The 22,880-nt window shown below is 40.8% G+C and overlaps 1 protein-coding gene across 6 annotated transcripts in view; it reads right to left on the bottom strand.

Moving 5' to 3' along the window:
• cadm1a (cell adhesion molecule 1a) overlaps window positions 1-22,880 on the bottom strand; it is a 1,471,967-nt gene that overhangs the window by 489,958 nt on the left and 959,129 nt on the right. For 5 of the 6 annotated variants that reach the window (XM_034177825.1, XM_034177829.1, XM_034177830.1 and 2 more), the window contains exon 2: window positions 10,246-10,263. The exons of the other annotated variant lie outside the window; for it this stretch is intronic. In XM_034177825.1, coding sequence (XP_034033716.1) covers window positions 10,246-10,263 — 18 coding nt within the window. The remainder of the gene's footprint in view (window positions 1-10,245; window positions 10,264-22,880) is intronic. 6 annotated transcript variants of the gene reach the window in all.

Raw genomic sequence — 22,880 nt, 5'->3', positions numbered from 1 at the left:
TAAAATTCTGGGACTTGGTTGATTATATCACAATACAAATTATGTATGAAGTCAAAAATAAACTCTTGCCTAGTGCAGCAGATAAGTGAAACAATCATGCAAATGGTGATAAAAGCATCAAATTCAGCCGAAATACTCCTTACACGCTCCTCTTTTGAAAAAAAAAAAAACGACTGGCCACTTGACTTTTCAATTGGTGGTCAGGTAGGGGTCAGTTGAAGAATTACACAGAGGTCAAAATTAAAAGATGCTTCAATCATACTGAAAAATATTCCACATTATTTGCCTGATCAGGCAAATCAAACCCAAGTCTATGCAATGGTCGTCCAACTCCTATACCACTGAGGTACTTGCTCCAGAACACAATGGTAAATAATAATAGGGAAAACAGAAAATTATCATCTGTTTAGCTGTGATCTCACTGTCAGAGTGTTTTCCTCTGGAAAACCTCAAAGTACATTCTTAAAGTAGAAAAATAACAAAGAGCAGTTCTGCAGCCCAAAAGCATTATGAATTTTCTGCTTCAAGCTGAGCTTAAAGCTTCTGCTGATCACTCAGACTTACAGAATGAGCTTCTCAAAAAAAACAAAACAAAAAAAAAACACTTTGACATCAGACCAGCTAACTCTAACCCTGTCCAGGGACAGGTGTAGAAGGGTTGGGGGATTGAGAGCATGCTCTCCACTCAGATTTTTTAGCATTCTATAACTTTTCCTGCATTCTAATACAATCTAGTAAGCTAAACACTATCATTTCAAATACACAATTTTTACTTTAAACACTGGAAATCTTCTATTTCTGCAAGCAGCAGTATTCATCAATCAGAGTTTCCTATAGTTTATCACACCTTTGGTCAGCAGCTTAGAAAAGCCACTGCAGTCAGAGCACAGTAACATGCTTACTATCAGTGGTGGGCACAGATAACCAAAAAATTAACTTTGATAACAGATAATCAGATAACTGAAAAATTATCTTTGATAAAGATAAAACGATAAACCACCCAAAAATGTATCAGAAGTTACAGACAACCGATAAATTCCAGTATTGTCTCTGGTACATTTGCTGCTACTAATAAACTGAATTTGAGTTTTAACACCGCAATCGCTTTTGTTAACAAAAGCGCCAACAAACCCAAACAATGAGCCCACACTTCTGCTCTTGTTTACTACATGGCTTCCAGCACAGCCACAAGCTGAGAGCAGCCACAAAGCCCAGCTCTCTACCAATCACAACGCTCCGGTCAGGCGGAGGTCTTGGAAAATAAAGCAGTGCTGACTTATGGTTTTGATTTATAAATAACATTAATACCGATAGAATAACTCCATTAATGTCAATTCTGTCATTTGTACAAAGTTAAAATATAACATATCTTTTAATGTTGAATAATGCACTAATTCTGAGGTTTTGTAACAAACACAGACAGATCACAAAGGATTGTGGGTAAAATGTGCCTCTGCTAAACACTGATTGGTTCAGTCATTCATTATGTAAACCAACACGTTAATGTGACGTGTGTCGTGTGTTGGTGTTTACAGATAAATGTGCTTTTGTAAAATATTCAATTTTTTTATTTGCAAAAACAGGCATTTTTACAGAGCCCTGTAAGTGTCATCACAAAATGTTTTGCATGTGGAGAGAATGTGTGCACGTTTTATGATATTGTAAAACGTGCACTCAATATTGTCTTGACACATAAATGTTGACTATTCACCCTATTGACGTTTCAAATCTCACAAAACCTCGGAGAGGTCCCCGCACTGTGAGATCTCAGTAACATTAAGAACTGCACTGAGATGCTCTGATCAGGCTGCACTTTAACCGCTGCACACAGACAACACCATTAACATTGCAACATAAAACTATTTTTGCGAGAATCATAGGCTGTCTCTCCGTTATTTTCAATGGGAGCTGCTGTGAGCTACAATCGCTTCCTGATCATGTCGTTCTGGAGGAAAGTGAAGTTTGCTCTTTAACGTCTTAATTATTGTTCTTTACATCACTGATTGTCCTCTTTGTTCGAGACTAATATATATAATATGTATGAAATTCAGTTTGCATTTATTAAATTCCATGCAGATTAAACATTAACAGACAGATTATTTGTTATCATTGTTTTAGCAAGTTTTCAGGGTATCATGCAGCAGTCTCTCGTTAACGTGACGAAAAACATAAAAAAATACATTTTTGTAGTATAATATTAATTTACAACTGTCGTGTTGATTCTCTATATGTTGCTGTCGACTGCAGCGACTCTCTGGCATGCAAGGGATTGTGGGATACATCAATTGGGGGAATGAACACTACTGGCCAGTAGATGGCAGTAGAGACCTTGAAAACCTGCCAAAACAAAATTCCAGATAATCTGTGTCTGCTACATTTAAGATGCATGGAATTTAATAAACACAGACACAATAACGTCTATAAACCCAAAGAATATATTCACGAGAGTTTTAGGCACTAGAGTTTAATGCTGTTGTCTGTAGAGCCTGATCACAGTGTCTGAAATGCATTTCTCATGTCGTGAACGTACTGAGATTACCCTATCCTACCCATAATGCACTGCTGGGCAGAGCATATATATATATATCCACACTAAAACCTTAAAAATTAGCACATTACTTTAAAAGTAAAACATATATCTGATATTTTCACTTTATAAAACTTCAGACACGACATTAATTTAAATAACTTGTCCAACATTAGTTTGGTTAAAAGTTGAACCATAAGTTAAAAATGTATGCCTCTGGATGACATGGGTGATATTGCCTGCGTATCAGTATGGGGTTAAGAGAAATGAGAAATTTATTTTTTTTTTTTTGGGACCAGTTCTCCTTTGTCTATGGAGGATGGTTATACAGAGGATGGTTTCTTCTTAAAGCAGCTATTCTCTGTTTTGCAGAGGGTAGAACTACACATCAGCTATGAAACATTTAACAGGTAGGTGCTCAACTGATTTTACGTTTTATAAATATTTGTAGCTGTTCAATTTTATTTACCACGTTATTGGTCAAAAAATGATCAGACAAAAATTTATCACAGGATAATTAGTCCGATAATGGTTTTTAAAGTTATCTAAAAAGATAATCCAATGATGAAAACATTATCTTTGATAATTATTGTTTATCGAAACTGTGCCCACCACTGCTTACTATGAAATAGTAATGCTGACATTTGCAGTATAATTTCAGTGTAACGTTAGCAGACTAAAAGGGCAAAGCCAATTCCAATGCTTTGTTGAAAAAAAAAATGCATTATTTCTTTCCAAATAATCAAGACTGTCCCTACTTGGGTCTCCGCAAAGTATTAATGTGGACTGTCTTTCAAAGCATTTGCAGCCAAGCAGCCAAACTAGGCACATAAACTGACCTTTGGTCTTCCACCTGCAGGAACAGTAATGGGATGAAAATGCCATACGACAAAATCCAAAGGTCATTAAACATGATGATACAACACTATAGTATCTTAACACAGTGCAGTGCTTCATCAGTGACATGCAAGAGGTTATTGTATAATAATCACAGAACACAGAGCACACATTACAATGTGCACCTCAAGTCATGAAGCCACAGAAGACAGGGAAGAGTGCACTATGTGCAGTGCTGCACAGGCTGACCCACCTGTAGCCAATACAGAGCTCTGGAGTGCAGAGAATTAAATATGCCACAAAGCTGACAGTCAAAATGTTAAAACAGTCAAAATGTTAATGTGTACGCAGATGATACAATTATTCCAAAAGTTTGATAAGTTCATGTGCACATGATAAGCATTTGTGCTATGTCAAACTGCCAAGTATAGCCAGAAAATTCTAAAGTAATAGAAAATAGATGCTATTACTGGGTTTTTATATGGGAAAAAAGCAAACAAGGAAATACACCTCAAGCACAGAGGAGATTTGTTAAATTTGAGAGGAGTGTGCATGCTGTCAGGTTCTGCCCTGGCTCGGGGTTTATGTCTGGGTTCATTGCTTAATTTCCTCTGTGGATTTCCAGCTTTACTTCTCATGTGTGTTTATGTTGTCATTTAAGTCTCAGTTTGGTTCTGTTTCTTGCTTTTCTTTCTGTATGCTTTAGTCACAGGTTTTATTCTTTGATTATCATTTAGTTTTTCAGTAATTCATTTATTTATGGTCTTCTGTAGTGATTATGTGTTCTTTAGTTTTATTTCTTATTTATCTTCATTGTCTTTTTCCCCAGGTTTGTTTAGTTATTCATTGCTTTATTCTGTAGTCTCCGGTTTCGATTATTTTCTGTTTAACCAATAGTTTGTTTTGCCATTTTTATTGCATTCACTTTTATGTAACAGTTCAGTTCTAGTTTGGGTTATAATCAGTAGTTTTCTTGTTTTCCACTTTTGAGACTAGTCATATTATTTCTTAGTTTTGCCCCTTTTGTTTTGCTCACGTTACTTGTCTTGAGCATGTCACTTTTTTAACGTTAGTTTTTCCTGTCACTTAGTTCTCTTGGTCCGGTCTGCTTTGCTTTCATTTCCCTTCACAATCTTGAACCTACTTTAGTCTTTGTCAGCCACGCCCCTTCCAGAACCTTCTGCACACCTGTTCTTCATTTCACACCCAATTATTCCACCAGTATTTAAGCCTTCAGAATCTTACAGCCCCTCACCCAACTGTTGACTTAGCTCGCTCTCTAGCTTCTTGTTCCCCTCCTGTTTGCTCTGTAGTGTTGGACCTTGCTCGTTTGCTCCAAACTCCGCCTTGCCGTATCCTGAACTCAGCTTGTTTTTTTTTAACTCTGCTCTGTTTTTGCCTGGTGCACTCCTCAACACCATGTGTATGACCTCAGCTCGTTTTTTAGACCACGTCCCTGCCTGTACCCTGCCTGATACCTCTGCCTGTTTATCTGAATTCCTGTGTACCGAATCCACTGTCTGGTTACTAGATAAAGCCTTTTATTCATCACAACCAACCATGTCTGTGAGCCTGCATGCGCTTAACTACTGATTTCTGTGCCAAGTTACCATGTGCCCTGACACATGTGAGCTTGCACTGCAAAATTATTTACAGTTGTGATCCAATGTTTACACACACTCATGGGCAAGAATATCATGGTAACTCTGGGCTGTTAATGTTGTCCTTGAACAGTTTTTTTGCCAGGATGGAATGATTGTACAGGATACATCATCAATGACTTCACATAAAAAATAACGTAGTGCACAAAATTAAATTTATTTTGGATTGTCTCTAATCCACACAGGGTCAAACTTATACCCTACAGGCTCAAATATATACATGCATTCATTTCAATATTTTTTTAATAAATGGTGCTGAAGGTTCTATGATGTCTTTTAACATGACAATGCCAAGATCTATTAACTACTCATTAGTGATCACGACTGACTGGTAGTTTCTGTTTCGCACCATGAAAAGTATGTGTTTGACAGCAGTCATTGGACTGACCAATACTCAGAACATGGGAAGGTCCAAGGTACTCATTGTTGATCTAAGAAGGAGAATTGTAGATTTACACAAGTTGGTAAGGTCTCTGGAACCCATTTCTAAACAACTGCAGATTCGAAGATCATCAGTTCAAACAACTGTACATAAGTAGAAGTTAGTCAGATGTGTCACCACTTTGCCAAGGTCTTGAAGAAGATGTCAAACTGTCACCCTCAGATGAGAGGAAATCAGTTAGGATGCTTATGAACAAACCAGGAACCACTAAAGTTCAGGCCTACCATGAACTGGAAACTGCTGAACACCAGTGTCGCTGTCCACAATGAAGCAAGTTTTACATTGCCAAGGACTGAGAGGGGTGTAGGGTAAAGAAAGAAGCCCAACTCCAAAATTGACACCTTCAAGATAGACTGAAATTTGCAAGTAATCTACATGGACCACTGACCAGCCACATACCTTCTGGAGAAAACCTTTATGGTCAGACAGACAAAGACTGAGTTATTTGACCACAATGACAAAGACCATGTTTGGAGGAGTAAATGTGTGGCTTTCAAAGTTAAGAACACTGCACCAGCTGTCAAGCATGATGGTGGCAGCATCATGCTCTAGGGCTATTTTGCTGCCAGTAGTACTAGTGTATTGCACAAAGTGGATGGAATAATGGTGAAGGAGGACTACCTCCAAATTCTCCAACATCACTTCAAATCAAATGGGTGTTTTAACAGGACAATGATCCCAAATGCACATCAAAACTTGTGAGATGGATAAAGCAGGCCAACATTAAGGTTCTGGAATGGTCTTCCCAAAGTCCTGACCTCAACCCTATTGAAAACTTGTAGACTACGTGTAAAAGCTGAATCCGTGCCAGGAAACCAACCAATTTCAATGAACTCTACCAATTCTGCGAAGATGAGTGATAAAATATTCAGCCAGAATTATGCCTGAAGCTTGTTGATGGCTACCAAAAGTGTCTGGTTGTGGTGCAGCTTGCTCAGGGACATTTAATCATATACAGTATTAGTGGATGTGTATGTATACATTTGAGCTTGTATGTATAATTTTGACCAGGTGTGGATTAGAGAAGATCCAAAATAAATTCAAATTTGTGCACCCAATTCTTGTTTTTTTTAAACTCATTAATGATGTATGCTGTAAAATTATTCCACCCTGTCTTAGGGTGGAGTTGCTTCCTGGGCACGTCCCGAGGGAAGTGTTCCAGGCACGTCCAGCTGGAAGGAGACCCCGGGGAAGACCCAGGACTAGCTGGAGAGATTATATTTCCACACTGGCCTGGGAACACCTCAGGATCCCCCAGTCAGAGGTGGTCAATGTGGTCCGGGAAAGGGAAGTTTGGGATCCCCTAGTGGAGCAGTTGCGCCCACAACCCAATCCTGGATAAGCAGTTGAAGATTTGTGAGTGATGAGTAAATATGCCACATTTTATAATTATTTATTACTACTATTATTATTTCATTCTTTGTATGAGGTGTTGTATATAGATCCCTCTGGTTTTGGTTTGTGATTTTAGTCCTTTGTATTTTGCTTGTGACATGATTTTTGGTTTGTATTGCCTCCTGTGTTCTTGTGTGTGGATGTATGCTGTTCTCATGTCCGTGATGTGTGTAGGCGTGCCTGCCTCACCTATAGTGTGGGTCCTATCGTCTCATGCGGGTGCCTTCTTAGTGTCTTGTGCGTGTAGGTGTGTGCTGGCTCTGTATCTCCGTTTTGTGTGGGTGTTCCTCCCTTGTCTATCCTGTGTGTGTGTGTGTGTGTGTGTGTATCCCCGCTCAATGCCTTGTGCGTGTGTGTGTGTGGTTGTGCGTATTATATTTCCCTGCCTGTGTTCTGCCCATCATATCCCGTGACTACATTTGTCCTTTGCCATTTCATGCACACTAAGTATTCTGTATTCCTCGTTGCCTTGTGGCTGTAGTTCATGTCCATTGTTTTGCTCTAATAACCTTTTGTGTTCGCATCACCTTCTGATTTCATTCTTAATCATTATGTTTTCTACCCTGTTGCTCAGTTTTCACTCCCAAGGTTCACATTTGTTTTTGTATCATCATTTCTCCTCTTATGCGGTTATGTTTGGTTATTGGCCTTATTTATTTTCCACTCACCCTTGAAGTCAGTTATGTTATTTTTCTGGCAGTTGTCTTATTAATTTTGCCATCTTGTGTTCTGTTCCTTTCCACAAGCATTGCTGTTTCCCATTATCATTTCTGAGCACCTGTTATGATTTGTCATTTTGCATTCAAGCACTTTCCCTTCTGCTGCCCATTGCCAGTTTCTTCCTTCTCTGATGGTTCATCCATGAGTATTTTTGTCAGTTCTGATATTGCTTCACCATTTTGTTGTTGGGGTATTGATAATTTATTTTTTTGACCTACCAATTAGTTTCCCTTATTGATTATTCACTGAAGTTTGCTTTCCGGGTCACGTTCACATTGTCAGCTCTTTTGGAACTTTGAGGGTTTTTTTTTTGGAAGTACAATAAATCACCTTGTTTTTGCATCTACCATCAGTTTCTGTTTCTCCCTGCATTGCTGGGTTCAATTTAACAGTGACAAAACATAACACGAGGAGGCAGCAGCATGACGGCTGCTGGAACAGCAATCTGTCAAGTACAGTAACTTAACGCCAAAATTTCAGTCACGCAAAATACAGACACCATCAGCACCCACTAAATATTCTTTTGATGCTGATGAATTATGTTGCGTGTCAAATCCTCACCAATTTGCATGTTCCCTTCTAGAATTTTTTCCACATAGGTGGACATGCCCCGAATTACACATTCATGAAAGCAAACTTTCTATATGGACATTACGTGCTATTTTGTGCATTTACGTATCAATTTTCCTAAGGATAAGACACTATCAGACACATTGGATTGTTGACCCCCCTGGTTTGGGCTGATTTTTTTTTTTTTTTTTTTTGAGATGGGTATGGTACCCAAACTTCAAAACCCAAACCATTCCATGATTGACCTCTTATGACCAAAGTTACAGCACCCCCTATTTTGGCCCCCCTTGGGCAATTACAAAAATGGTACAATTCATAACTTTGATGGTGTCCCAGTTCTTAGTTTCTTGATATGGAGACTACATGGAGGGTACAGTACAATAATATTATTTTACTGGGACACCCTCAAAGCTGGCCAATAGGGGGAGCTCAAAACACTCTGAGCTGAAAAAGGCCTAAAGCAGGCCTCCCATTATTTTTAAACTTTGAGGGTATCCCACTGTCATGGTTTTGGCCTTATCAGGGCGTTGAGCCCATTTTGTCCCCTTTCTGTTGATCTTTTCAGCTTTGATTTATTAGTTGTTTATTTTCCTGTCTTTCGTTGTCACTTTTCTTTGTTACTTTTTATGTTAGCCATTGTCTTGTTCTTTGCAGCCGGTTTGTGATTTCATTGTTTATCATTTGTTTTTCGTGTTCCATTGCTTATATGATCTTTTGTGCTTTAATGTCAGTTTTTGTTTATCACTTACTCTCTGTCTTAATCTCTGGTCTGTCTAGTCATTTTTGTTTTCTTAGTCAGTTCCTGGTCAGTTTGGTCTTAGTGTTTATTTTCTTCTCAGTTCTCTTGTAGTTTGTCCTAGTTCTTATGTCCAGCTCTCGATCTCAGTCCTGATTTTTGCCTTGCCGTGTATCGTATCTCTGCTCTGTATCCGTCTTGCCTCATCCCGGATGCCTGTGTTTGCTGGTGCCTCTGAACCCTGCTCGTTTGTGACTGCGTCTCAGCCTGACCCTGCATGTACCTCTGCCTCGCTGACTGATTACATGTGTACCAAACCTGAGCCTGGAATAAAGACCATGATTTCCTCCACACCTAAGTCTAGTCTGGGAGTCTGTATTGCGGGTCCAGCCGCTCCTGGTGCCAGGCTGCCACCTGGCCTGACACCCGCTAAGTTTATTGCAGGTTCTGTTCATTTGGTAGGGGTCTGATAGGTTTGTATTCTTCTTTCAGTGGGACACCCTCAAAGTTGGGAGACGAAGGGGTCCAAAAAGGGTCCCAACTCAAAAAAATGGGTAAAAAAGGAGTCCTTTAAGGATCTAATTTCTCAAAACTTTGAGGGTGAATTCATAAACAAGTTACAGTATTTGAAAGGCATAGATCTAAAAGTTAAAACAATACAAGAAACCAACTGAGATCTACTGTTATGTGCTTTTAGTAACAAAAAAACCAAACTAAAAACAAACAAACAATATTGCACTAAAATTGCACTGTGTGTGTTCAGTTGAGTTTAGTTTGACTTTACCGCCTGTGTTACTGGGAGATCAGGATATGGGTTTGGGAATGACCAGGATTCATCAACTGCCGGCCTGGAGAGGACAGCCTGTTGTTTTGTTCTGATTCGTGTCGTACATATCAATAACTGTCACTAGCACTGCTAATTGGGTTAAAAGGCTTGGCAGAGCAGAGAGAAGAAAAGGAGGAGTGGAGGCAGCTACCGAGGGGTCAGGACTCCATTTAGTCCACCCCTTCCCACCAACATAACTGCCTAAGAACAAAACCTTTGTGATCATGGATGACTCTGCCTGTGACTGACTGCAGGGTGCACCAGGACGGCACAGTGATTCCAAAACCATTGTGAAAAACAATATATGAATCCGTCAGCATAAATGACACCAGCATCAGATTTGGAATAAATGATCTGTGAAGAAAGCCAGAGCAAGGCAAATGGAAATGTAGGCGTCAGAGTGGAGGAGAGAGCCAAGAAAGACGGTATAGAGGATCTAAGCAGTACACACACACTAGATGTTAAGATGAAGAATGTCTCTTAGAACTGGTTCACAATGAGGAGAAGGAGAGGAGCGGCGGGGAGGCTCACCTGGATACTGTGCAGCTCCTGTGTGGAAGGAGGAGGGAAGGGCAGAAGGAGAAAAAAAAAAGAGATAGATTAGCAATCGCAGCCACCGAAGACCACCCTCTGCTGAAAGTGTGTGACAGTGAAGTGCACCGGAAGCAAGTAGAGAAAGAAAAAAAAAATGACCATGTGGCTTGACGCGATCATGAAGAAGAAGCGTGAAAGCAGCCAGGTGTGTTTTAACTCCAACACCAAAATAATCACACACAAAAACAGCTTTTATTAAGGTTCTTAATGTTTGCCATTAGTGACACAAAACAGGCTGAATTATCTGCGTTGTCTCTTAAAAACAAAAATTAGAATTACTAAAAGAAGGGGCACTCAGAGAGTAGAACACCTGCACCACATCTGTCAGACACCAAAACACATCAGTTAATTAGGGAATAAGCATGTTGTGTCTGATGACTTTCAGACGCTGATGCTGGTTATACGGCCGCAAATTAAGCTTTCCCGGTGGATATTTGCGACTGTATAACAGCATGAACATCCACAAATCATCGGCCACAAGGGGGTTAGTCCTATTCTAATCCAGTTCCATTGTTTGCACAGTTTATTTTTCTGTAGGTAATTCGGTCAGTGAGGCTTACCATGGAGCAGCATCGCTCCAACAGGACGCGGATTGATCCAGCAAATGTGAAAATCCATCAAATGTGAAACAGTAATTCTGTGTCAGAATCCACATCAATACTTTCGTATGTATGGTAGCTTAAATTCACACATTTCGGCGTTGGCGGCATCGGTACATGACTTTCTCTCACTCTCAGCTAACAGCGCCATTATGACATCTGTGTAGCAGCGCACACAGCTAGTGTTCTGTCGAATTGTGTGTCTTGTTGCTTAAATCGATAGATGCATGTCCCGACAATATTGCACATTGCGTGCGTATGCACAGCTGCATGGAGGGCTGGCCTGTCGACAGGAATGACATCTCGTTAGAACACCGGTGAGGGCGCAAATGTGAAACGGTTGAATACGAGGTCTGTGAGAAAAGTATCTGACCTTTTTATTTTATGCAAAAAATATATGGATTTGATTCATATGTTTGCCTATCTCGGCTTTCAGTGCTTACCAGTCGAGTGAGTATAAGAGAAATTGTGGAGAGCTGGGCTTGTCCCAACTTGTCCTTCAACACTCCGAAATGAAGGTGTTCCTTTGTCTCGTTTCATCAGCGAATCGGTCGTGACGCGCGAAGCCTCCGCGCGGCTTTCCATGACAAAATCTCTTGTTAAAAGTGAAATCTGCCAGAAAATGGCTGATGTCCAGCTCTTGTGATAACCAGAGAAATTGCACACGATGGTCCCGGCTCCACACAGCGATCCGTTTAGAAATGATGTGGTGGTTTCTGCCTCTCGATGGCGACTCGGAGCGTGGTGCGCCGTGCGCCATTGTGGGGAGTCCTTAAAGCTGTAGTAATACTCCTTATTCTCTGTGAAGCCTGTAAAATTTTCACCGAAAGCCAGATAAATTTTTCGAATGGTTTCCAGCTGCCTGTCTCTAACAGTTTCCTAAAAAATTCTGATGGAAAAAAGCCCAAATCATTCCGCCATTTCCTCGTAATGAAACAACGACGAGAGGGATGGACCAGTGCTCACTCAAAGCCTGCCCACAGGCGAATGATGCAACCGACAGGCGTGGAAAAACTCACGCATGCGCACAAAGGTTCAAGCTTGGCTGACGTAAAAACATGAATCAAATCCATATATTTTTTGCATAAAATAAAAAGGTAGGATTCTTTTCTCACAGACCTCGTATTTTGCCACCGTTACCCCAATATTATAGAGTTGGAAATCTCACACGATTAACCAATCAGATTTGTGGAAAAAAGTAATTGGATTAGAATTCTTGGTGAATCAGTGATGCTGTGGTGTACACTTCTCAGCGGTCTTGGTATTTGATCAATTCTATTAAAAACTGAATCACTTTATCCTTGATGAACAAAAACCTTCAACCATGTTTAATCAACATGGACTCCAATGTCTATGACATCAAGTTAGACATTTCAAAGTCAAAAATCCATGAGACCAACACCCCCTGCAGGTTTATCTGCTACCAATTCCTCAGAATAGCCATTGTGAGTACCCTATATTTTATATATATATATATATATATTCCTTTCAGTTCAGTTTAATTTGACATTACCTTGTGTATTGCTTATTCGCTCCCATAGTCCACATACTTTGATTGCAAAACGTCAGACACTTCAAGCCTCACAGAAGACCCTTTATTTGGGACAAATCCCTCAAATTTGTTGACAAACAGAACAAATGATACTCACAGAATTATTCTCCAAAGTGATAGCACATGATCCCACATACTCTTAGGATAATCAGCCTTTTTTTCTAGCAGATTCAAACCCAAACTGTTCAGAATGCTGGCACCCATGAAAGGAAACCCCCTCATTGTTATGATGTGAAACTGAGGCTGAGGTTATGTGATTTTGTTTATATTCTGTTGCCAAGGGGAATTCCCCAGAAACCACGTAGATCTGACAGACAACAACAAAGCAGATACCATTTTCATTTTTAGGCTTTAAAGGGAAAAAAGAAAAGTGAAACAACACAGGAAATCACCAAGAGGGGAGCAAAAGTCAAATATTACAGATGCTTTTTTCACATGCAGACATAAGGATAAACAGGACTACAAAACAAAACCCCCAAGTGTGCAACTGGGCACTGACGAAACAATAAAGCTGTATAATCCACAACTGCTAACTGACGAAGGAGGTCTATCTGTGTGTCTGTGACTACAAATCCATAAATGGTGCAGGGATTACAACGGTAGTTAATTGAAATGGTCCTCAGGAAAATATGAGATGTGCAAATTTTGTCAGTGACCCAATTCGAAAGACTTGAAATGTAAATTAAATATATCAAAGGGCTGATACATACTCTGCACACTATACACACCAAGATATCTAAATTTATATAATGGCTGAGTGGATCCTTGTCATTTGATTGGTGCTTTGTATGTCACATGACATGGATTAATTCATCCCATTTGTGTTGCATTGCATTTAGAGTGCAGCTTGGTTCCATTTAGAGTGCAAATTTGGTTCCATACATTTGGTACCATTGCACTCTGCACAAATGTGCACACACACACACGCATGCAAGTGATCATGTGCACACGTGGGTGTGCACGAGTACATGCACGCTCGGCTTTGCCTCGTTGAATGGTATGTTCCAGCTTTCACTTCATGAAATATTTGTAGCATTGAACTCAGAAACATTCATCATTTGTATAATATATCCAGTACCAGTCAAAGTTTTGGACCCACTTTCCCATGAATGAGAAAGTGGGTCCAAACCTTTGACTGGTACTATATATCTGTCATGGTGTTTTTGACATCATTCTGGGTGACTTCAGTTTGAAGTCATTCATAGCAATCAATGACAAATATTTTGCTCAATATATATACTTTCAATCATCGATCTAGGCTTCATGCTTGTTGAGCTATCCAAAAAAATAGTGTTGTTGAGATCATGTTTTCCATGGCTTTGACCTTACAACTTCGATCAAAGTCTAATTACCTTGATATATCAATCCAAGTAATATTTCCACCAAATTGGAAGGAATCCATCCAACAGTTATTGCGTTATCTTGTGCATACACATACACACACACACACACACCAGTGAAAACAATACCTTTGTGTCAATACTGTTGTGGGCTGGGGTGTTTGGCTGGCTTTGTTTTTGTTTTCTGTTTCTCCCTCCAGGTGGTATGCGTTCAGCAATGAGTGGCTGACGTGTGGCTGAGTATTAGGACCTCACCCTGAACACCTGAGGCTTGTTATCACGTGCAGATCATCAGGACTCACAGCTGTGGTGTATCTGTCTTGATCAGAGCTTGCTGCACTTAAACCTTGAATGCACAGTGTGTGATTGCCAGAGACTCGACCTTGTGAGCAGACGTGTGAGATCGACGTTAGGAGAACAATCTCACCATTACGGACGCAGAGACCGCTCCAGGTTTGATGCCACAGTCTGTGAAGGAGGATTTGGTGAGGTCTCACTCTCTTCAGCACACTTCCTGAGGTAATTTGGTTTTGGTGACTTTCATGAAGTAATGACAGTGGATTTGGTGTCCCTCACACCTTGTTAGATTGAGCTGTTACGCTATGCTAATCGCCTAATCAGCTTCTGCTGCAGTGGAGATTTGAACTGAGTTGTTCCGTGCCTGCAGGGTAAGAAGCTGAGTTATATTAAAGCCAGGAAGTGTTTGCTGATTGGCTGCACCTTTGAGCTGTGTGGAGAGTGTTGGACTCACCTCATGATTTCTTCCTTCGCAGACTGGGGGGTGTCGGCGGGGTCCCTGGGTCCACACTGCTGTGACTCCGGACCGTTTGCGCTGCTGAGAGCGCGCCGTGTTTCCATCTCACCAGACCGCGGACTTTTTGGGTTGTTTATCACTCCACTCACTATTATGTTTATTAAATGCTGTTACCTTTTGAACCGTGCTCTGCTTATTTTATGCTGGGTCCTGTCAAACGCTGGGTCGGTGCTCCGACCGAGTCCGACACATAACAAATACCTTTGCTTTTAAAACCGATCCTGCAGTTGTTTGATTTCAAATAAGACAGCATAACTGGTTGAAAGTGTTTGTTCAGTGGTTACCATAACAGTAAGAAAACAATCTTAGTTTTCAGCTCAGTCATAGACAAATAATGAAAAAGGACAAAACAATGTGTCACCAGAGGCAGAGCATTGAGAGCAACAGGAGAAGCATGAGCACGACACACTATTAAATAAGTAATGTTAAAGTGAGGAAAAAGGAGAAAATGACTCCATTTAACAACTGTGAACTCTCAAGTGGGACATTTATGTGAAATCCAACACTATTCCTTCATTCCAAAGGCACAGCACTGGTCATCAATATACAGTCTGGCATCAGTTTAAGGCATCACTGCAGAACATCTTGAAGCCACAGCATCAGCATTCCAGCCATCAAACAGCTTTTGATTAGAAAACCTATTTCCTCTTCAACCTTTGCCAAATTTCAATAACTGCCATCATCCAGAGCTTGTAAAAAAGAGGTGGAGATGGAGCAGATTGCAGGTGTGAGTGATGGAGAGAGGGGTGAGAAGGAAAAATCAAAGGACAGCGTGATAAAGTAAAAACAAAACAAAAACACTTGTATAAATGGGTAAATAAATGCATTAATTTGCTTTTCCAAAATCACTGAATGAGTGATAATCTGAAAGGTAGATCCCCAGACTGGACTATGGAACAGTCAAGGCCTGGTTTAATTAACATTTCTGCAATTAAAAAAAAAAAAAGAAGTGGCACATCTCAGTTTGTTTTTCATGTTTCTATTAACAGACCAGTAACGGAACAGCAGAAACTTCATTCGACCACTTAATGAAACCACAAATTCTCATGCGTAAAATGGATCTCTCCAATATAAGATCTTTGACTCACAGCCAATCTTGGAGGCTGGAGAATGTCACATGGTCTGTTTCCTCTCTCTGCCTGCCGCAAAAGGCTCCACTCTGGCAGTAAAGGCTCAGAAACTAAAAAAGAACATCTGTTAACCTGGGAACACTTTTTAAAATTTTTTCTGTTTACTCTTAGAGATAAAGAAAATCACTGTGGAAAAATGCGGAGTGATTATTTTCTTCAGGAATAGTACAGCAATTTTATTTCATTTATTTACTTTTTCAAACAAGCAGTGGAGAGTTTTTAACATCAATTTTCATCACAAATATATTTTAGTCTTCCAAAAAGGAATTATACAAGTAGAGCAACAGCCGGGATCCTATCCCAGCAGTCACAGGGCGTGAGGCAGGGTGCACCCCAGAGAGGATATTGGTCTACGGCAGGAGCAGCAGTCACTAACAATATATTATTTTACAAGTATACTGTTAAAAAATGTTCTAAATCTCTTTCATGGAGTTACCAGCAGGCAGTGCTGCTGCACTGCACAGTTCATATTTTCTTGAAATATTTAATTATTAAAATTTTATAAACATTGTTTCGTATATTACACTACTTTTTTGACCCAATGACTTTGGTAAACCCTTTTCTAACACCAAAACTCTTCATCCACATGAATAAAAATATATATTCATTCATGATTTGAAAATTTTCAAAAACACTTCATGTTTTCAACTTTACAACCAAATCATACATTTTACAGTGTTTTACACACACACACACACACACACACACACACACACACACACACACACACACACACACACACACACACACACACACACACACACACACACACACACACACAAATCTTTCCACTAATGTTTGTAGAGTTGAAGAGAATGGCTGAGAAGCTTTATAGAAGGACTTTAGTTTGGGACTTTGCCAGTCATCAATTTTGACCTCATCGGTACCACTGAAGGTGACTAAACAACACTTAGAATCCAGCCTCAGTGTATCATGGCCTACACAAAAATGTATGATAACCATCCCAGGGTGGTTGAAGAATTACGCAGAGGTCAAAATTTAAAAATGCTCCAATCACGTTGAAAACTATATCACATTATTTGTCTGATCATAAAAATTTTAAAAAAAAGTATAGTTTGGACTATCTATGACTGAATGTTCTGGAGTTATGGGGTAAAAACAGCAAAAATGGTTTCAATTTGTTCAGGGGTCAAAAGTTAAAGTTTCTCCAGTTTCATTAAAAAAAAAGATGCAAATTATTGATTGAAATAAAAGGATTAATAAATGAAATAGTTCTGTGTTGAATGTTTGGTCTCCAAAGTAAAGGTCAAACAAGGTCGACGTCCATTGGATTTTATGACAGGTGACATTTTACCCTGTAACATGATAACTAAGCATGACACATGGTGCAAACTATTCCTTTTTAGAACCCTATTAACCAAAACAATAATTTGCATAATTATTTACTGAAATTGGAGCAACTTTAACCTCTACCTGGCTACAACTACTACCCTGGGATGGCTATCATACATTTTTGTGTTGGCCATGGTACACTGAGGCTGGATTCTAAGTGTCATTTAGATACCTTAAGTGGTACCGAAAACCTGCTTGGCCCATGGAATATTTTAAGACATTTTAATTAATAAAATTCTGTATAATTGTTGGAGTGACTGCTTTGAGTGATAGCAGCTGTGTGGAAATGGAGCCACTTGCTTTTGTGTCTGTTTGGAGTATTTTATTACAAACATATGGAATAATATGGCCTGTGTGGTGAAACGTCCTAACGGATCATCTAAGATACCCCTGTTGCAATATTCATACTGAGACAAACTCTAGTCTTATGTAATATTGTACGCCAGGGGTGGGCAATTTCTTCCAGAAAGGGCCAAGGGGGTGCAGGTTTTCTTTGTAGCCACTAACTCCACCAGGTGATTTCACTGATTAATATCAGTTTGACCAGATGGAATCAGTTAATCAGTGAAGTCACCTGGTGGAGTCAGTGGCTGCAAAGAAAACCTGCACCCTCTTGGCCCTTTCTGGAACAAGTTGCCCACCCATGTTGTACGCTAACGTGTTTGCATTTTTAGCAGCAGTCAGTAGGGTCACTTAATGCATGAATACGGAGGAAATACATGTCGGATAACTTTTTCTGTCAACACCAAAATAAACCATTTTGAGAAGCACCACACAGTCACCAAAAATATGAATTAATAAACCTCCAAACCGAGGGTAGCTGGTAGCTTGTGCTTTGGACTCAGGAGGGGGCTTTTTACATCAAACACTGAGCCACCTGTCATGTCCCGGCCGTTTCCAGGCTTCAGCCCATATGTCCCTTCTTCATTTAGTTCTGTTCCTTTGGCATCAGCCTCGTTTTGTTAATTACCTTTTTCTTCATGTGGGGTTTTTTTCCATGTTCTGATTTTTGCTTTGTCACTTTCTTCCTTTGTTACTTTTCACCTCAGTTATGTTTTAGTCTTGTTTTGTTATTGCCTCTTTCTTCACGTTTATTCAATGTTCTCATTGCTTTGTCACTTTCTTTTTTTGTTACTTTACAGCTATGTTTTAGTTCCATTCTAGTTTATTCAGTCTGTTTTTATGTTTCAGCATTTAGTGTTTGTTTGCTTATGTTACTGTTCTCTCTTCTGTTAAGTATTTGGGTATTTCTGGTTTTGGTTTTCAGTTTTGTTTTCTTGTAGTTCTTCTGTCTGTTCTAAGTAGGTTTATTGTATTATTTCCCATGATTCACTTATCACGTTCTTGTATGCTTTTCAGTTTTGATCAAGTTAGGGTGGTGTTCATGGTTTTCTTTGTACTATCTCTTATTGTCATGTTTGTATCTGATCACCTTTCTCTTGCTCTTGCTTGTCAGTCTCTCATTGTTTCCACAGTCTTTTCCGGATCACTGCACTCTCAGTTCCGCACCTGCACTTTGTCCTCTCAGTCAGCCATGCCCCTTCATCTGTCATTCTCTTGCCCATTTGTCACCACCCTTCTGCATCATTGGCCTCTTAGCTGTCACCTGACCACGCCCCCCTTTCCAGGCCTTTCCTCCTCCACGTGCACCTCATTTCCTGATTAACACCTGTCCCTATTTAACCTGTGTCTGTTCACTTCTTCCCCGCTCGTTCGTTGATTCCCTCACGTACCAGCCTCTTGTTTCGTTCTTGTTTTGCCAAGCCTTGTTTTTGGACTCTGTTTTGTGTTCTGGATCCTGTTTTTTGCCTCTGCTCTGACATACCTGTTTGCTCATGTTTTGACCTTGCTTGTTCTTTGGACCACGTCTTTAGCTTAATCCTTGTCAAGTACTTTTGCTCTGTGGACTGCCTTGCTGTTAACGATCCCAAGCCTGAATAAACCACCCTTTAAGTATATTTCCTTTTGTCGAGCCTGCATTTGTGTCCTGCCCTCGTCCAGTCCTGACACCACCAAAGCTCCACCCCTGTGTATCAGTGCGGGCGGGGTTCCCAACATGGCGATGCCCAGAAAAGGGCGTCATTACTGCTTTTATAGAAAACCATTGGGTGGCGTCACGCAGGTGTTGTTCAGTGTATATATATATATATATATATAGTCTATGGTAAAAACACCTGAAACAGCAGCCATTTTGGATGCCATCTTGGATTTAGAAAAACATTCAGGGACCTGTAGTTTATGATTCTACACATTTTTGAACTCATCCTCTTAGACTCCACAGTGCGACACTGATCGAACTTGATATTGTGCAGATCAGAATGAAGACTTAATTAAGGAGGCAGAGTGTGACGTGCAGTGTGTTTGTAATATTGTGGTAATGTCACAACGAGCACGAGGTTTTACCAGCACATCAGTGACACTTTCTCCCCCTCTTCAACAAAATGTCAGATCATAAAATCGAAAACATTAACGCAGTATCGCTGACTCCAGCTCCATAGTGAGCTGATGGGATTGATATGGGGGAGATCCCCCCCCCCATGTTAAGTAAATTGAGAGCAGCTGAAGAATAACTGTGCGGCCGTTTTGCTCCTTGTGAGTCGTGTGAGCACCTTTGCAATCGCGCCTCATCCCACAACCTCAGAGGTGAGGTTAAATGACAAAGACTGCACACATACATTAAACATGAGTCATTTAGACAGCAGTAGATGCTGGGGCACTCCAGAGATGATGGGGACATTAAAGTGGGCTTCACCGCAGGCTGAGCTGCATTTAATGAAGGCCTCCACGACTTCCCGGTGTCTCCCGACATCTTATTCACAGCCAGGGAACTAAATAAACACCCACCACGTGCATGATCTGTCGATCTGCGTCTTCCTCTGTACAAACTGTCACAGAGACAAACTTGGCTTTGTTTATTTGCAGCAAGTATGGAACAAATCCCCATCCATACACTGGTAGAAAAAAAAAAACACGTACTCACTTCAAAATAACTAAATTCATCATGATCACTTCACAAACTAATTACATCAGCTTTCACCCCTCAGTTTCAATCAGGAAGTAGTTTTCCATTCCAAATTTGTGTCTGTAGACTAAGTGCATGTGCATGCCTCATTGCACCTGAACAGCAAACTATTAATTTCCCAGAGGACTTCACCAACTGTTCAAACCGTGCCGCCATCGTGAGGCCTGCTTCGCCGCTCGAGTCCTGGGGGGTCGGACAGCATGCCCTTTGACCAGACTGCAGTACCATGTTGGAAGCACAACTGTTTTTTCTCCACAGATTTCTTCAATTCCTGTATTTAGCTTTGCATTCTGCAAAATATTTTAATTCATTCATTTATTTTCTATACGTGCTTACTCCATGTAAGGGTCCGGGGGTGTGTGAGTCGATCTCAGCAGTCACAGGGTACACCCTAGACAGGATGCCAGTCTATCGCAGGGCCACATGTAGACAGACAAACACATTCATTGCACAATATTTGGTGGAGTGAATCAGTCAGAGAACTTGCTTGTTTGGCCTCAGGCTTCTGCTGGATTTACCCAAAATAACCAGGAAGGTGATCTATATTTAACTAAACTCAAACCTATGCCCCAACCTTGAGCAAACACTCTGACATGCCTAAATATAACCAACCATGCAAGTAGGCCAAAGTCATGATTTTGCTGTCACTGTCAGCGTTTCATTAAAATGAGGCAAAGAAATGAAAGTTGTGATATTTTGGTGGTAACTAGGTCTTAGATATAAAGCTGCAGACCAGGCATGACCTGCTTTCTGGTTTCATACCATGATTTGAAGATGCCACAGTTCCTAAGCTACTAAGGTTTCGTGTTTGATGGTATGAGCTCTAAAAACAACCGTGAAGTCATTCCACATGGTTCAGTCAGTGAAATAGAGAAGCCTGAATCTTCGAGTGGACTGGGTTGCTTGACGCGAGGATGTTTCACTTCTAATCGCAGAAGCTTCCTCAGCTAAATTTCTTGCTCTGGTAGTCTGACATCTGTCTTGACTCTTGCAGAGAAGAATAACAGAAGCCAGCAAAAGCTGGACATTTAAAACTCCAGCTTTTGCCAGAGCAAGAAATTTAGCTGAGGAAGCTTCTACGATTAGAAGTGAAATGTCCCCGCGTCAAGCAACCCAGTCGACTCGAAGATTCAAGCTTCTCTACTATGGAAACCACCTGGACAACTGAAAGCCTTCACAGAAGCATTCAGTCAGCGAAGTATGTGCATATAAAACCCACACATCATAGGTGAATGGGTATGGGACAAGCATTACACATATTAAGAAGAAGAAGGAGACTGTTTGGGAGTGAGAGATGAATAAGCAAGGGAAGCTGTGTTACCTTTCAACAAAAAGTTGGAGGATTCTCAGAAAAAAAAAAATCACCACAGGTTTTTTAATTCAAAAGACTGTGCGCGCTCAAACGGTGCATGTACTACGTACCAGGAACGATGAGACATTGCTATATCCTGGCTTGCAGAGCAAGTAGGGCATACATAGGTGTCAAACTGATTCCAGAAATGGCCAAGAGGGTGCAGGTTTCTTTTGTAACCACAAATTCCACCAGGTTAGTTCATGGACGAACAGATTCCATCTGCTCAAAGTGATGTTAATCAGTAAAATCGCCTGGTGGAGTTGGTGGTTACAAAAAAAACTCTGCACCCTCTTGGCCCTTTCTGGAATCACTCTGACACCTATGCCGTAGGGTTTGCATAGGCCCTCTGATGACTTTCATTCTGCATCCAGCAACGCTCATCAATCAGTCTTTCTACCTTGCTAGGCTTTGCCATATTTTACCACATCTTTGGTCAGCGGCTCAAGGGAGGCATTGCAACCCCTTCAACCCCCCCCGAGCTGCCACTATGGTTGGATTTCAAGCAGCAGAAACATTTTTTAAGATCTGACCAACACTGAACATGTTGAGGTGACCAAATACAGACAGCGGTCACACACGACAGGCTGGATTCATGCTGTTACTGGGGTTGACAAACTCCGCTAAACTCACAACAACAGCCTCCGTCAACACGGCCACACACTTCTTCAGGCGTGGCTCCTAGTTAATGGCCTGGAACACACACTGACTGTCTTTCACAGAGGGACGTCTCAACAATGGATGCACATGTTGACAACCTATCTCAGTGTCTCCTCAATCATGCAGACACACGCTGACAGATGATCTTTTCAGTGGCAACCAGGGTTTTGATCACATCGTCGTGAAGAAAATGACTTGACACTGGAGCGCCAACACGGAACACAGCAGACCAGATCAAAATCCAATCTGGATTTCTGACAGATGAGTGTTCCTGTTCAGTTCCAGTGGAAAACGTGAGCAAACACGAGAGACGGCCTCCTTATTAATGTGTGTCTGACTTCACACACCGAGGCAGAGAGACAATCAAGCTCCAACCACGACCGACCTGAGCTGCAGATCAGTGCTGTTCCATCTGACAGTGACGTCGTGACTGATCACTCACTCACTCACACACACACACACACACACACACACACACACACACACACACACACACACACACACACACACACACACACACACACACACACACATACACAAGGCTGCTGTTGAAGAGCCGCACAACCATTCTGTGGAACAACGGCTTCATTTCACCTTTACACAAGTCACTGCCACCGTCCAACCAAAGTGTCAGATCAGCTGCAGACAGACGGTGACACACGTGCACACACAAAAGGTATTTCTGAATGTTTAAACACAAAGTGCACAGTTTTCATAAGTGTAAATATTTTCCAACTGGAACTAAGCAATT

Source organism: Thalassophryne amazonica, chromosome 9, assembly GCF_902500255.1.
Source record: "Thalassophryne amazonica chromosome 9, fThaAma1.1, whole genome shotgun sequence".
NCBI lineage: Eukaryota > Metazoa > Chordata > Actinopteri > Batrachoidiformes > Batrachoididae > Thalassophryne > Thalassophryne amazonica.
Note: the sequence above shows the minus strand (reverse complement) of the source record. Positions and strands in the feature narration are given on the sequence as shown.